This window comes from Filicampus tigris, chromosome 2 (assembly GCF_054856515.1).
Source record: "Filicampus tigris isolate MCC_2025a chromosome 2, RoL_Ftig_1.0, whole genome shotgun sequence".
In the NCBI taxonomy this organism is placed as follows: Eukaryota; Metazoa; Chordata; class Actinopteri; order Syngnathiformes; family Syngnathidae; genus Filicampus; species Filicampus tigris.
The window spans coordinates 5,637,855-5,653,672 of NC_141218.1; the positions used below are offsets into that span (position 1 = coordinate 5,637,855).

The 15,818-nt window shown below is 42.4% G+C and overlaps 1 protein-coding gene across 3 annotated transcripts in view; it reads right to left on the minus strand.

Moving 5' to 3' along the window:
• The window catches only part of ppargc1a (peroxisome proliferator-activated receptor gamma, coactivator 1 alpha), a 185,244-nt gene that overhangs the window by 92,121 nt on the left and 77,305 nt on the right, over nt 1-15,818 (minus strand). For all 3 annotated transcript variants that reach the window (XM_086014432.1, XM_086014465.1, XM_086014422.1), the window contains exon 2: nt 13,506-13,553. In XM_086014432.1, coding sequence (XP_085870558.1) covers nt 13,506-13,553 — 48 coding nt within the window. The remainder of the gene's footprint in view (nt 1-13,505; nt 13,554-15,818) is intronic.

Here is a 15,818-nt window from a genome sequence, read left to right on the forward strand (position 1 = left end):
TTGTTTGTCTCTATCTGCCCTCTGAGTGGTTGACGACCAGTACCCGTGTACCCCACCTCTTGCCGAAAGTCACTAGTGACCCTAACAAGAATATGCGGTATATAACATTTAGGGTGGGATGAACATTGTTATGGATACTCATCAGGTTCTCAGTAAAACTGAGGTCCAGGACTGATTTTCCTCCTTTAAAGGGGAAGGTCAACCCAAACGTATTTTTTCAAGATTATGTTCCCAGCAGGCCAACTAGTTGAAACATGGTCTTCTGATTAATATTGCATTTGTGGAAATTTGAGTTAAGCAGCAAAATTCACCCGTTTTTGGTCATCTCAGGGGGCGGCCTTTTTATCACTTTTGTCGACTGAAAATGAAATGTAACTACCAATCATGGCTCAGTTTCAGAAAACTGGTGAGCTGTAATTGGTCGTTAACTGAGCCCTGAACAACTGTGATGTCATTTTCGGTCGGAAGAAGTGACAAAATGGCCGACCCCAGAGATGGCTAAAAACTGGTGGATTATCTCTTGCTCCACAAATGCAATACTTATCAGAATGCCTGGTTGCAACTAGCGGACCTGCATAGAACATATTCTGGAAAAAAAAAATTGGGGTTGACTTCCACTTTGAGCCAGAATTATTTTACTAAGGAAGGTCCATTTATCCATCCATTTTCGCTTCAATATTTTTTTTTCTTTTCTTAAGATAACTGATTTTTTTTTTCCGAAAATGAATTAATAAACCTCAGTTGTCTTAGGAAAAGGAAAAAAAACGATTGAATCATTGAGAAAATATGGCGAATGAATACATCTAGTCTTATGCGTTCAATAATTAGTTTTCAGACAACTGAGGCTTATTTATTTATTCATTTTAGAAAAATAAAATACCTCAGTTGACTTCAAAGAAAAAAACTAATTATTGAACACATAGGGAGACAAGATTAACTCATTGACCATATTTATAGCGCGTGCCCTCATTAACATACACGCATGCTCCACAGGTTCTCAATAAGGTATAGGTTAGGGGAAAAAGCATGAACTTTTCTCAATTTTATAGCCAATGCAGCCTTGGCGTAAATTGCATGCTTTGCAGCGTGTGATGGTGTATTCTCAAGAATGAGAATTATTTTACTGGAGAAGGAACAGTTCTTCAAAATTGGCCGACCATCTCGCTTCTCATTATACCAGACTAAAACATCCCTCTGACTAATCTTTGCTGATGTCACAGCCTTTTCTTACTTCGGGGACTTTTCTTACAATCCTGACCGAAAAAAAAGAGTGTATGCCTGTGTGCGTGTCTGTGTGAGAACGTCTGCCCAGTGAAATATTGATTCCCAGGACCAAGTGAATGGCAAGGTAAACGTTTGCCACATTTCCCGTGTAATGATGTCTCCCGACAGGAAAGAATAAAAGCTTCGGCTGTGGACGTTTCTGTCCTTGAAGTTAAGTTGGACGCGTTCAAACTATTTCAGTCACAATTTGTACGAGACTGCCCATGTTTTCTTTATTCAAAAAGCTCAGGATAATCTCTCCCACCGCGGCATATGTGCACACCCACTAATAAGTAGCAATCATGATAATCTATAACTGCATTCCAGCAGAGTCCCCGGACGGGCATTACAGTCATGTTGCCGGGCCAATAAATAACGACACAAATAAAGCGTCTGTCCATTTGCGTGCGCCCAGCGTGTATGCTAAATAGGTCAATAACACTACCCTGGAGGTCATTGCCAGACCGTTTGCGCCATCATTGACCGTTACGGCGATTCCACGGGAGTTAAATGCTGTCACAAATCAAAAAAAGGGGCTGTGGTTTGGTCTCGTCGAAAAGATTTTGCTCTCAACATTGTAGGGCAAGATCAGAAAATTAGATTAGTTTTTGATGCCTCATTAATAAAGGCAGGCAACCATTCTAAAACTGTTTGTTCACCGTATATTGCAGCAGGAATCGAAATACGGATATAAGGAAAAAACGGGAAAAAGACGTCTTTCCCTTTTTGGATCTCATGTGCTCATAATGCAGAGAGATGGGGGAGGCATCAAAGGTTATAGCATGTGCTCTACAGATGAGGCATATCTTACGAGGCATCCCGAATTTGTCCAATGAGAGTCGAGGAAGCTATGACTCATGTAAACAAACTCCGGCACAGAACAGAAAATACGAATCAAAAATGAAAGCTACGAGCAGCAAACGGGCCCTGGCACTCGTTTCTTTCACGGCGAATCCTCGTAATGATCATCAAACTTGACGTCCACGTTAGATGGTCAAGGCAAAAGCTTTTGGAATTGAGCTTCACACAGTTGGGGCACACTCGTAGTAGGGGTTGGTCAACGTATGACACTTCTGGCTTGATGGTTTACTTGCATGACTTCAGTGTAGGCAGCTGAGGTTCAATTCCTACTCAGTGATGGGGTGAAGGTGAATGGTTGTCCGTCTCTATAATTGCCTACGACTGATTGCAGAGCACCCGAAGTCTGCTGGGCGGGGATCGAGCTTTCCTGTGACCCCGAACAGGATCAACGCTTCAGAAAATGGATGGATGGAGTTCATCAAAGAAGGTGCCTTGAAATTTGCCCCAAATTTCTTGTCAAACCAAAATGGGCAGCTACGAGTTTAATTTGAGAATAGGTCCTTGATACTTTTTCATGAGTGTTTGATAGACAGGTCAACCCAATTCCCTGTCAGTTAACATTCCGGGGGGGGGGGGGGGGTTCACCAGAATAAACACGCAAAAACTGATGAGTTTTCTGGCATGTTGAGCTCCCAAAAAGGCGATTCACTTGGAGAAAAATTAACAGTAAACACAATGTTTACAGGAGAGCTTCCACAGTTCCTGGTGCTCCACAGCCCTAAAAAGAAAAAAAAAAAAAAAACCCTCCTCAGCCACTGCCGCTAAGTTCTGTTCCAAAATGCTGACAGACGCGGCGTCAAGTCTGCTGGGTTTTGATACTGTCACAAGCCATCTCGTCCTGCCTCTTGCTCCCCACCCCACACCCCTCCCGCCCATCATGATGGCCTGAGCACGACGGAGTCATCTGTCACTCCGCACTCGGGTCCTGGGAGCCCGCCACTCGCCGCTCAGCCGCCTCAGCTGTCATGTCCACTGCCTGGCGGGAAAAAGTGACGAGCAGCGACAAACATCCCCAGCTTGAGCGTGTCAGTAATACCCCCTTTCCCCCTTTTATCTGCTCCCTCTTTTCCTGCATCCAAATTCATAGACACCAAATCAACTCCACGCATCAGCCTTTAGAGAGCTCGCCTTCGATCGATTTTCTCCATTTGGAGACAGCGTGGCTCCGTGACAGAGGGGGGAGACGATGGGGCCGCGACCGGGCGGGAGTGTGGCATTCCCCCGTCTGACCATTACGAGCGGCATGTCAAACGAGGGCGGGAGACAGAGGCCTTGACATGGGCTAAGCCGCGTGGGGAGAGGAAACGGCAGCGAGGAAGGGGCGGAGGAAATTGGGGAGGAATAACATTGATCGGGTGTACGAGGCGCAAAAAAACAGATTGCATCAGAAGCTATAAAGGCCATTGAAGTAGTATAAAAAAAAGTAATTTGGAGGAAAAAAACTACAAAATAATGAAATACATCTTTGGTGTACACTAAGGTATTGCACAGGCAACCCCTGATTGATACCTCAAAAGTTATAAAACAAACCAATCAGGTTTAAAAAATAACATCAGAAATAGTTGCCTTCAACTGATTGGTTGATTGGCCGTGTGTATATTAAACACTCAAACCAGCCACAGCATTATGACAACTTGTGTAATCCAGTATCAGAGTTATATCAAGAATACTGACCTGCCAGGAGGGAGACGGCTTTTTGGCCTGTTTAGCCAGTCAGAAGCCTGAAGAAAGTCATTGGAACCAAAAAAAGAGTGAAATACAATCCTTGGTGCACCACAGGGTATCGCACCGGGTACCCTCTGTTTGTACATATTATTGTATATCACACTGTATATATACAGTGCTCAACTTGAAGGTTATCCAACCAACAAATTGATATATTATTTATTTGATTGATTGATTGATTGATTGATTGATTGATTGATTGATTGATTGATTGATTGATTGATTGATTGATTGATTGATTGATTGATTGATTTGATTTCTTCTTACAAAATGGCCAAACACAGCTGTGTAAAATGTATTTTGTATCTGACCAGTTAAGACAGAAACCTGAAGAGCATAATTTCTGGAAAAGGTGAAACAAAACAAGAACACATCCTTGGTATACCACAGGGCATCACAGTGGGCACCCTCTGATTGTTTATGCCAGCATATAAAATATATTGTGCGGGCGAAGGAAAGGCCCAAAAAATAATGCACGGAAAATTTTATATCATAGCGAGAGTCATGTTTCTCGTGGCAACGGCCTCAGGTTGCCCCGCCTCAACATGGCTGCCTATGCTCTCTCCTCCTCCTCCAACCACTACAGTGAGACAGACAGTGAGAATGGAGTGATAGCGTGTGATTGTCAGCTGAAGTGGCAGTTATAAATTTAGCCATTTACTGTGACGGTTCGGGAGATTGAATGAGTGTGGCGCCGAGGGAGTGGGTGCGGGAAAACGAGAGAGAGAGAGAGAGAGAGAGAGAGAAAGAATGAGAACGAAAGCGAGTGAGTGAGAAGAGAGACAGAGACTATATTGTAAGGGTGTGGGGGCAAGCAAGCGCTCTCATCTTTGGCTCCCATCATCCTTTGTGATAAAGGTGATTTCATGGTTACCGCCAATCGACACGACACTCACACACACACACGCACGCACGCGCACACAGACAATCGAAAACCCTCCAAAAATTCAAGCCCGCACAAAAAAGTGCTTCTGTTTTTTGTCTTTGTTGACAATAACTTCCCAATATTTGGAGGCAGGCACTCCTTCCCCGGCTTTCCCCCACCCCCTCCACCATAATTCCTGGTGGGTCATTCCTTCAATTTCTTAAAAGCTGACGCCTCGGCGGGGATGGTCCAGTCGCGAGCAGGCGGGCGAGTGAGAGTGGAAGGGCGAGCGGACGCGGGAAAGCACTTGGCATTTACAAATGCTGTGTGCGCAGTGAAATATGGGGGCCATATTTCAACACGCACAAGTGCAGGCGTGCCCGCTCCCCCCTCCACACACACACACACACACACCCCCACACACACGCACACCCCCACAGGTTGTGTGATGCATCATTCTGCAGCAGTCGGGTGTGTTTGTGCAGGTGTGTGAGAGGCTTGTACACCTTTAACACCAGCCTGACAGGACATAATTGCCTCCAAAGCCCGTGACGGCGTTTTGTTTTGCACACATACAAGATGCTCATGTGTTTGGGATTCGGTGGAACGCTACACAGGAGACTTGTTAATGAGGCAAAAAATATATGTATATACTGTATATATTCCCATACCAGGGGTCAAAACAATTCCCATCCACATTAAAATTCACTCCCAGGCTGTCACACACATGCCAACGCAACAGGTGGCGCTATGATACCGAAGGTGAGCAAATCGGAAGAGTGAAGAAAATCAGTCCTGGGGAAAAAAAGCAGACGTTTGGAAGTCGCAAAAATCAAAAATGGCTGACCATTCAGTTTCAGGCATGTGTCTTTGAGACTTTTTCGTGCGTCCACCAAGTTATGTAGCGATCGGTCAAGTTGGTGTCGGACAATAATTATTTGAACACCCCCTGGGGTTTTTTTGAGGGTTGAATTGGATATATAAGGCGACACTGCTTCCCTATTACTCAAATTATCCCCGTTCGCTGTAGCTTTATTCAATTTGCTTATATTTGTTATAAAGACTTCAGTGTGATTTTTGTATTCCTCTTGTTACATACAAAAGATTGACACTTGGGTATTTCTTATTTTTTATTTTAAAAATGTAATCTTTAAATGTAATTTTAAATCTAAATCTAAAATAGTTCAAACTCAAATTTCACCAGGATACACACTTGCAAAAATGTGTCATTTTTAATGGATATGAATCATTCATTTATTCATTACATTGCCGTCAAAGTACAGACACCCATTGTGTTTTGTGCTTACATGTTCTGTTCTGTTTGTGCAGGTAAAAAAAAAAAAAAAAATATATATATATATATATATATATATATATATATATTTTTTTTTTTTTTTTTTTTTTGCTAACCACAAGGAAAGAAGAAAGCAAATGAGTGCTGACAAAAAGAAACGGATGATGTCAATTGAATTACATCTTGAAAGCATGGAAAAACACACATGAGGTTTGCGTGTCGTTGACCTGGCTAAAGCATTACGAGCGTGGCACTTCTGTGATATTTATTAGATTGAACCTTTATTTCTTCAGGGCCATTGAGAGCAGATTCTCTTTTGTGATGCCATCCTGACTGCACACAGCAGACTAAAGGCAAGATAGAAGCAAATAAAAGTGAGATGTATACTATTGAATGTGATGTACACAAACTGTACATAAACAACAAACACAAACAACACAAAATGTAGAGAGAAAACACAGAAAATAACGGTAGTAGTAATAATAAAAATAATAAGCATCATTACTTAATGTACAATACTCTTCAATGTTTCTTATTCATAACACATTATTGCTACATAATGTTTTTTGGCGCACGGGCACCGCACTGTACAAGAGCTCTTCACACGTCTTCTTTACTGAGAGACGATTCCTTTGTACAAACCAAAGAGATGAAAGGGAATTTTTGTTTCTATTCGAGTGCATTTAAGGTTCTGCGTCGCTGTTTCGCTCTCCTGATAACAAACAAACAAACAAAATGAACACGCACTTGTTTCCACAATCCCGCTGGGTGATGAAAAAACAAGGTTTTGTGCTCTTTTTTATTTTTCGCAGCTCTTTTGCATATCTTGAACGAGTACTTCAGATGGTATAGCAGAGCTAGCGTGGCTAATGTGATGTTACACACAGCACATCATTATGTGGCTCAAATTGACCCATTTTCATGTTAAATTAATAAAAAAAACTATTTGAAATAGTCTGAGGGCTCTTGATAGGGAACGTAAACATAGTTTGAATTTTAGTATAATACTGATTGGGAAAAAAAAAAAATCATACAAGTACAGTGGCACCAGTTAGATAAAATTTTAGTAAGTGAGTTAGTATGAAATATTATAATATATTTATTTTATTGTGTTCCTGTATCTTCAATAGTAAATCACAATACTTTTACGACTAATTACTGTCGATTACACTGGTCAACAAATTTCCACTATTTTTTTTTTTAATCAGAGATGCACGTAACCTTTTCTGTGCAAGTAAACATTCTCCTTGTTTTTTTTCTCCAGCAGTTCAGGTTTTCATAGTAATTCATAATAATAATAATAATAATGAAGGATGTCCACATATGGCAAAACAAAATATTTCTATGCATGCTTGAATATGACACCTTTCCATTCAATTTTGCTCATTTCATAGTTAATTCCCATGATAAGTTCCAAAATTCCCCTGCTTATCCTACTATGGAAACTTAGCGGAAATTTTGTAACCCTTTGCAACCCTCGAAAACAATTGGGATTTTTTTTTGTTTTGTTTCAGACATGCCACGGGTTGAATTGGCTCAGGAACATTACGATGATTGTTCCCGAGAAAGCGTCCGTCGTAACAGGAGAGTTAAGCGGCCAACATCTGTGAATGAACTCATGGTGTACTCCGAGTCGGCGCTCGGCAGGGGAAGCCTCGTCCCCACGGAGACGTCGTCTTGTTTTCCATGTTTGTACGAGGACGGGGGCGGAGGCGTTGCGCGCCGAAGGGAACGCGTCGGTTGAAAATGGATTCCGGTAGTGGCGGTGGCGGCACCTCCTGGCGGGCCCCGCCCACTGTGGGCCTCCCAGGCCTCATTGTAATTTCATTAGGTGACAATGAACGCCGCTTCGCATCAACACATCAAACCCCCAGGCCGCCGCTACCCCGAAGAGTTACATTTGAGGAAACACGAAAACCCACTCACTCGCTTTTCGCACATTCCCACACTCGTACCCCCGCGCATCCCACCCCTACCGAGCTGCTCTCCCACAGGCGGTTCCCAACTCCTTCTGGGGCTTTCCCTGCCTTCCCCTTTTAGAAGACACGGATGAGAAAGAGAAGACGATCGGATGGGCTTTGATAGATGGAAAAAAGCTTTGATGGTCGCGGCGGCCTTCTTCCTGCTATAAATAGCTAGGTGCAGCTTTAGATGGTGAGGAGGGGCGTGAGAGGTTGCCAAGAGGAGGAGGAAGGGAGAGGAAGAAAACAAACCCTGGAAATAACTCTTACACGCATAACGTACACGCGTAAACAAGCTGACAGGGAAGTCATCAGCGAGCACAAAGCCAACGCTATAGTATTTTGTCTTGATTTGCTTATTTCCTAACGTACAGTCAGCCCTCGCTATGTCAGGGTTCACTTTTTGCGTCCGTTTTTTTGTTTTTATTGTACATCGCCGTGATTATTTTTCCACATGGACTGTTACTGCTGACTCATGTAGCAATAAGCAAGAGCCAGGAGGAAAGAATGCGTAAGACAAAGACACTCATGGAGACAGACAATATCCCGATACTCACAGGCATATATATATATATATATTTATTCAGGGGCGCATCTAGGCGGTGCGCCAGTTCAAATTTGTCACCTCGCTTTTGCGCACTAAAAATATTGCGGGTCAGTCAGTCAGCTTGACTGCGGTCAGGCCAGCCTCAATTTGAAGTCAAGTCAGCCGCCATGATGATTGCTTCCGAGGACCAACTTCAAAATAAAAGTAAGGCATTGATATCCACGTACAGTATTACTTGTTTGAATAAGCTAGCTGATCACATGGTCCCATACTGCAAGGCAGAGGTGGGCAATTCGTTTTTTCGGTGCACCCTGCAACTCAATTGTGTTGGATATGAATTGAATTAATTTTTTTCAAACAATAAATTGTATTGTTTTAATAAGCTGCCATTGTGTAGCCCTGTTATATGTTATTGTAATTAAAAGATTTTAAAAAAACAGAAAAAAGTGGGGGGGGAAAAATCCATTCAGTTACATTAAAATGACACATTTACAGCATAAATAACCATTTAATAAACACAGGTGTCGTTGGCGCTATTCTTTTTTTAAATAATCGTTAATTTGGTCGGCAAAGTCACTGAATACAATCATTTTACATTGGCATCAGAGAAGACAAGTCACTGCTTGTGTTTATTTGCACTGTAGACAGGTGTGCACATCAAAATAAAAGAATTGCATTCTTCACTTTTTAATTTTACTTCTTTAAGGCTGCAGAGACTATGGACGATTGTGGCCCGCAGGTCCTACCATGCCCAGATGTGCCGTAAATCTTTAAGGTCATCCATGAGGTGGGTCGGGGGAAAATTGAGCAACAAACAACATCTGAGAACCACAGCAAAATGTATACGTGCACCCCTGCATATATTCTTTATCCTCTGCACACCGGCAGAAGCAGAAGCCATGATACATAAATTGTCACATTCTTTGTATTTCATTATGTCTTAACTAACGGTTATTTTTTTTTTGTATACAGTGCCACTTTCCTTTTTAAAAAACAAATTACAGTACAAAGAATTTTTTTGAGCGGAAAGCTGGAACGAACTAATGGCATTTTCATTCGTTTGAATGGGTTATGATGAGATATGAGTATTTGCGAGTGTTGCTTCAAATGAACATAACTCGATGTGCCCACCAACCTAAGAGAGGGTGCTGATATTGTTCCATATTGCTTGTTACATACAGTCTGTCTGGCTTTCCATGACTGTCAACTTCATTTACAGCCGAGGAATGAAAGCGCACGGCCGTGTTCCATCAAACGGCTACCCGGCATGCAACACGGAGCAGGCCTGAGGGGCCGGCATCCATCCTAACTCTTTGCAGCGAGCTGTCAATGACGGCGTCTAAAACAATGTGGGCCGCGACAAGACGAGAAAGCGATTCAATTTGGTTCCCGCTTCTCTCGCCGCCCTCACGTGTGCACAAATCTAATGTAAACACGCAGGCCGCACGCCTCCATCAGCCACGGGGGACGGCGGACGGTGGGTGAGCGCTCCGACTCGCTCTTGTGCCGAGCCCGAAAACAAATGGTCGGCGCTTTTCATTTGGCCGCCGCGTGGGCGCACACGGAACGTCTAATCGCTTGTCGTCGGCTAACATGACAGAGCTTGGCCTCAAGTTATGACTCGGGCTTGACGACACACTTAGGAGGCTTGACAAGGCGCGTTAGAGAAGCGACAAATGTATCAAGGCGATGGCGGCGGCGGCGGCGCTGAGGACTCGGCTCACCGACGCCGCCATCGATAAGTGACAAATGAGTTGAAGTGGCAGCGTTAAAGGCATTTAGAACATTGATCTAGGCCCACGTTCATAATATTACTTTGAGCTGCTCTGGCACGTGTATAAATACAGAAAACCCCTGCTCACAGTTTGTGCTATATTAACGGTTTAATCCTGGGCTGTCCAAACGTTTCCTCAAAGTGTTGCGTACAAAATCATCGGAGGATGCCTTGACATTCTTTGCCTTTAATTTATTTCGGGAGAACTGTTTATAAAGACACTTACTTCTGTATTGTATAAAACATTACAAAAGAGAAGTCTTTTTATCATGTGTATTCACTAGGCCACAGGTGTGAAACGCAAGGCGCGGGGGGCCAGATCCGGCCCCCGACATCATTTTAGGTCTTCCGCGAAGACTAATCATGTCAACGCAACATATTCGATTTTCCAAGCATTTGTTTCCAATCCTTCCTTTAAAATACATTGAAACATAGTTGAACAAACTATTTACTGGCTTCTGATTTCAAAACTAGTGATCCATCAATTAGTTGTGTATAAGGCGATCATACATTTACACGGGTTAACACGGGTCGTAACGGCCCTCTGAGTGAAATCAGAACTACGATGTGGCCCGCGACAAAAATGAGTTTGACACCCATGTGCTAGGCTTTCCATGATCGCGAGTTAAAAAAAGAGATAACCGAGCATGGACCAATTACAAATGATCACCAATTTTGCATAAAATTCAAAATATATGCCGATCCAGCTGATCAGATCTGTGTTAAAGTGTCAGTCAACCAAAACATTTTTTTTTCAAGAATATGTTCTATGTAAGCCCGCTAGTTGAAAGAAGGCATTCTGATAAATATTGTGTTTGTGGAATTAAGAGTTAATTCACCCGCTTTTAGCCATCTCTGGGGGCGGCCATTTTGTCCCTTCTGTCGAGTGAAAATTACATCACAAGGGCTCAGGGCTGACCTGTTTTGTGAAGCTGAGTCGTGATTGGTGGTTATGTGAGCAGCTGTGATGTCATTTTCAGTCGACAGAAGTGACAAAATTACCGCCCCCGGAGATGGCTAAAAAGGGGTGGATTTTGCTGCTTAACTCATGTTCCACAAACGCAATATTAATCAGAATGCCGTGTTTCATCGAGAGGGCCTGCATAGAACATATTCTTGAAAAAAATAGGTTTGGGTTGATTTCCACTTTAAGTCTCGTGTAAGGGGCGTGGCCTTATAAGTGACACCAGGGCATGTGTTTATCTGGACGTGAGCTGTGGTCTACAGCAGCTTCTTGTGAGTGTTCTCATTTGGTATTTGACCGAGCGCAGTCGTGACTGCGTCCCTCCTTGCCCGCATGCCAAATCGAGCAAGCAATGGCGAGCAGTCTACAACAAGGCCGGCAAAAGGCTACTTAGGGAAAGACTGATCTGCCTAACTAATGAAAATAAACGCATTAGGAATGGACGGCGTCAAGCGACCTCTGCGCTGCCCTCACTCCATCTTGACACAATTAATCCCTCGTTAAGGGGGTAATTGTTTGCCGCTGCTCATATTTATTGTTGATCGCAGTGGCGAAGGTGCCCGCTGTGTTTCAACATACACACAAACACGCACACCCTTGTGATCTTGCGCGTGTGCGCAGGAGATAGCAGGGGCCCGCGGATCGATATGCAGAGGGAGAGCAGCGGCTACGGGGGTGCTAATTGAAATGAATTCGGCGGCGGAGAGACGAACGATCGGACATGTAAAGCGGAGGGGTGGGGGGTGGGCAGGAGCCTTTCTGCCCTGTCTAGGGAGTCTTAAAATGAGAAATACGGTGAGCAATAGGAATTTTACAAGCACCCCAATCTATCACGTCGGATGCCGAGACACATGAAACAATGTGAAAACACCATGCCACTGTTTTTACATCCTGGACATTCAGCTCAATTCATAGCCGGGAATGCTGAAAATCGTTTTTTTTTTTTTGTTTTGTTTTTTTGCAGCAGCAGCCACTTACCTCCATTAGCATGCGTATACACAACCAACACAAAGTTTTGTATACAGTATAATATGTGCATCGACAACCTTATTATTGATCATGGCAAACAGAGCAAAATAACAAAAATAATACAACTTACCTCCGCATCCCTAAATTCCATTTTGAATCATTCATTTTTTGGTTGTATACACGTGATGAGCAAACAGGGTCCAGCCTGGTCCAACACTTGTACAAGCCACTAAAGACTGTGCTCGATTTTGGCTTTAAATTCAAACTGATTCAATTCTTGTTGTTTTAGTGGGGGAGCTTGCAGGTTTCCAAAAAATGAACCGTGTCCAGGCCAAGGGTTGACGAAAACTAACATAATAGCTAAAACTAAAATTGAAGAAAAAAAAACATTTTCGTTACTTAAATAAAATAAAAATGTTTTCAGAAAAACGAAAACTGAAACTACATCTTGCGTTTTTAAAACTAACTAAAACTAACAATATTTAAAGCAAGAATGTCCTTTGTTTTTGTCAATTAATATCATACATCAGCTTTCAGGGTTCATTTTAAGTGTATTTCGGTATTGGTGTACATTTGTATTAAAGAAGGAAGGTCAACGAGTCGTTTAAGAATTGTAGTCTACGTTACTTTATTACAAAATACTTTGCAAACTTTTTTTTAATGTTGCACTCGACAAACACTCCACATTTAAAAAAAAAAAAAAAAAACTAAAACTACTACTAAAACGAATCAAAAACTAAACTAAAATGAAGAATTTTTTGAAAAAAATAAATAAAAAATTAGCTATGAAAGCTAATTAGCGCTAACTGAATTTTAAAAAGAAACATTAAAACTAACTTAGTTGCTCGGGTCTTAAAAGCATTTTTTTTTTCTGATCGTTTGTTTAAAAGCCGTTCTAGGGGACAGGCATTGGAAATTTGCATCAACTATAAATGCTGCGATGCTGTGCATTGGAGATTGCTTTTTCATTCACCTATGTTGTGGCATCTGACCCTATTCGAATAAACATGAAACGAAAATAAATTGACACAACCCCTGGTCCACCAAATAGACCACATGTTTTTTTCCTCGATCTAAATCGACCAAACGCTGTCCAGGCTGGTCCACCAATACAGCACAGTTGGCCTGAATTAATTGCTGTGTGCACGTGCTGGTTGACTGGAGGCACAGCGAGGACACAGTATGACTTTGATGATTAGAAAATGTTCAATTGGCTCAAATTCCACCACGCCGACACAATTATTGATGGTTGATCAGAATATGTAAAAAGGAGTTGACCTACCTGAGAAGGGAAGGGAAAGTGTTTTTCCATGTCCACGCCCACCAGCGCCTGACACAAGAAGAAGAAGCAAAAGCCTGAATTAAAATTTATGTGTGATAAATGGTTCAATCGGTTCATTCGCGCTATCAGCATTGATTTGACATTTTGTTTTTAGTTTCAAGCCCGCGCTAATCCAACACTCCTCTAATTGCAAGGCAAAATAATCAATCAATTACCTCTCCCCGAGCTAAATGGCCCCGACCCGACGGCGTATTTCAGCTCGGTTGTGGCGCTGACCGTTTGGTAGTGTCATTACAAGCAGCCGCAACCCGAATGGAGCAAATTAGGCGTCGGAAAATGAATCGCCGTGAAACTCCAATGAGAGGGATGATGGATGACAGCTGTCCGCTATTCATGACACTTTTTACATTTGACTCTCTAATTAATGCGGGGTGCTAATGTGTTTGTTAATTCTGTCAATAGCAATTACGGCTCTTTTGGCCCGCTTTTGCCCGTTTTTATGCTAATGTGCTGTTTTGTATGTGTTGGCACCACAAATGCCAAACAAGCGCCGCTAAATGGGCTTCGGCTCCCGAGCGGCGGAAACAAGGCCGGTGGTGCGCATCCGTAGAAGCGACATATGAATTCAAGAGAGCGCGATGATGCTGTGTGCTTAAGAAAATTAGCAAAATACTTTGGGAACATTCGGGAACCATCATGTTTACGCAGCAAGGCAGGTGAAATGATGTTGATCAGATTTGGAAGTTAAATAAGATCATAAACGATGCAGGAACATTAGGATTTAATAAGAGGAACTAAGAGAAGTCTGCAACTGAAAAGCAAGACGACTGAGTTATTGAGTTTGGCTGTTTTAGGCCGAGTCATCAAACTTTGCTGCCGTGTTCCGCATTCATTTCAACAATATATATATATTTCGTTTAGGGTTGATCATCTATCTTGAATATGTGGTTGAAATTTGGAAGGAATTGGACAAAATCCTGAAAACGAAAAAAAAACAATTAAATGGCTCTTTCAAACGACAATGGCAGTGTCTTTTCGGGCATGGTTTCTTGAGACTGTTTTGTTGGTCTCCCTGCCAACCAAATGTCATGTTGCGATAGAAAATGTGTGCTGTGATAAGTACAGTGCAAGAAACACGTTTCAAGGAATCAGTAGATAAATAGTGGAGTCCTTGGATAAACTTTTTCTAATGAGGCTGCAGACTTTTCAGAGCAGTATCAAGTAACTTTGCCAAGTCAGCGCTCCAAGCCCAGGGACGGTTTTAACTTACCACTGTCCCATCCGGGTTTCATGTGTAATATTCTGTCTTTTGTTAGTTTATTCAAGACCAAAAGATGCAAATAATGTTGGGAATCGAGGGACGCTTATTCAAACGTGTTTGCCTAAAACAATTTCCAAAACCAAAACATTTGGGACTTTTTGCATGAGATCCATATTCATGATCATAGGTTTATTTATACTTGGACAAAAAAAAAAAAAAAAAAAATTGACACTTACTTTGGAACTACTTTGAATGACGTGAAAACCAAAAGAAACACATTTTCGGGATCTGTTTTTAGCTATAATTTGAAAAAAACGAGAGAGAGAGAGCGAGAAAGAGGGGGAAAAGGAAGGCAGCCCAGTGTGGAAGATGAGTTGTTGGAGTTCAGGAAGCACGAGGGAAAAGCCAGCAGTACCTTGCAGACACACTACATTACTTTTTCATCAGCACATGCACTCCCGTAAGCCTTGGTCCACGGGGGGTGCGTATTGAATCACAAGCGTGGCCTGGGTTCCTTCCCTTTGCACTCTCATATATTGCGTACCCAAGTAATGTGGGGGCGCATGGTAAACTCATATAATGCGCACACACATATAAAACACACACACACACACACCTCAAAGTGGAAATACGGAAGTAAACTTTGGAAGAGAATTCTGCATGTGTCACAGAGAAAACAAACAACAACCCTAAACCAGCCTGAGAGGCGTCCTGGCTGGTCCGCTAATATTACGCACCAGCGAAATCGAGGACGCAACGAGGTGCTATTCTCCTTATTACAAGCCAGTGTACCATCACGGTGAAACATTGAAGACTGTATATTGTTCATGGGTGTGAATGGGAGTGTGAATACAAGGCAAATCCAGAGAAGTCAGGACAGTCACAGCCATATTGTCACCCATCTTGACATGCAACACATTTGACTATTTCCAAAATGGACTCTATGTAAGGAATAGAAAACTCAAAATATAGAGATTTTATGTTAATCTGAGATTGTTGTCATGGCCACTGAGTGAACTGTAAAAGAAATACTGTAGGCTCCGATTATTAAG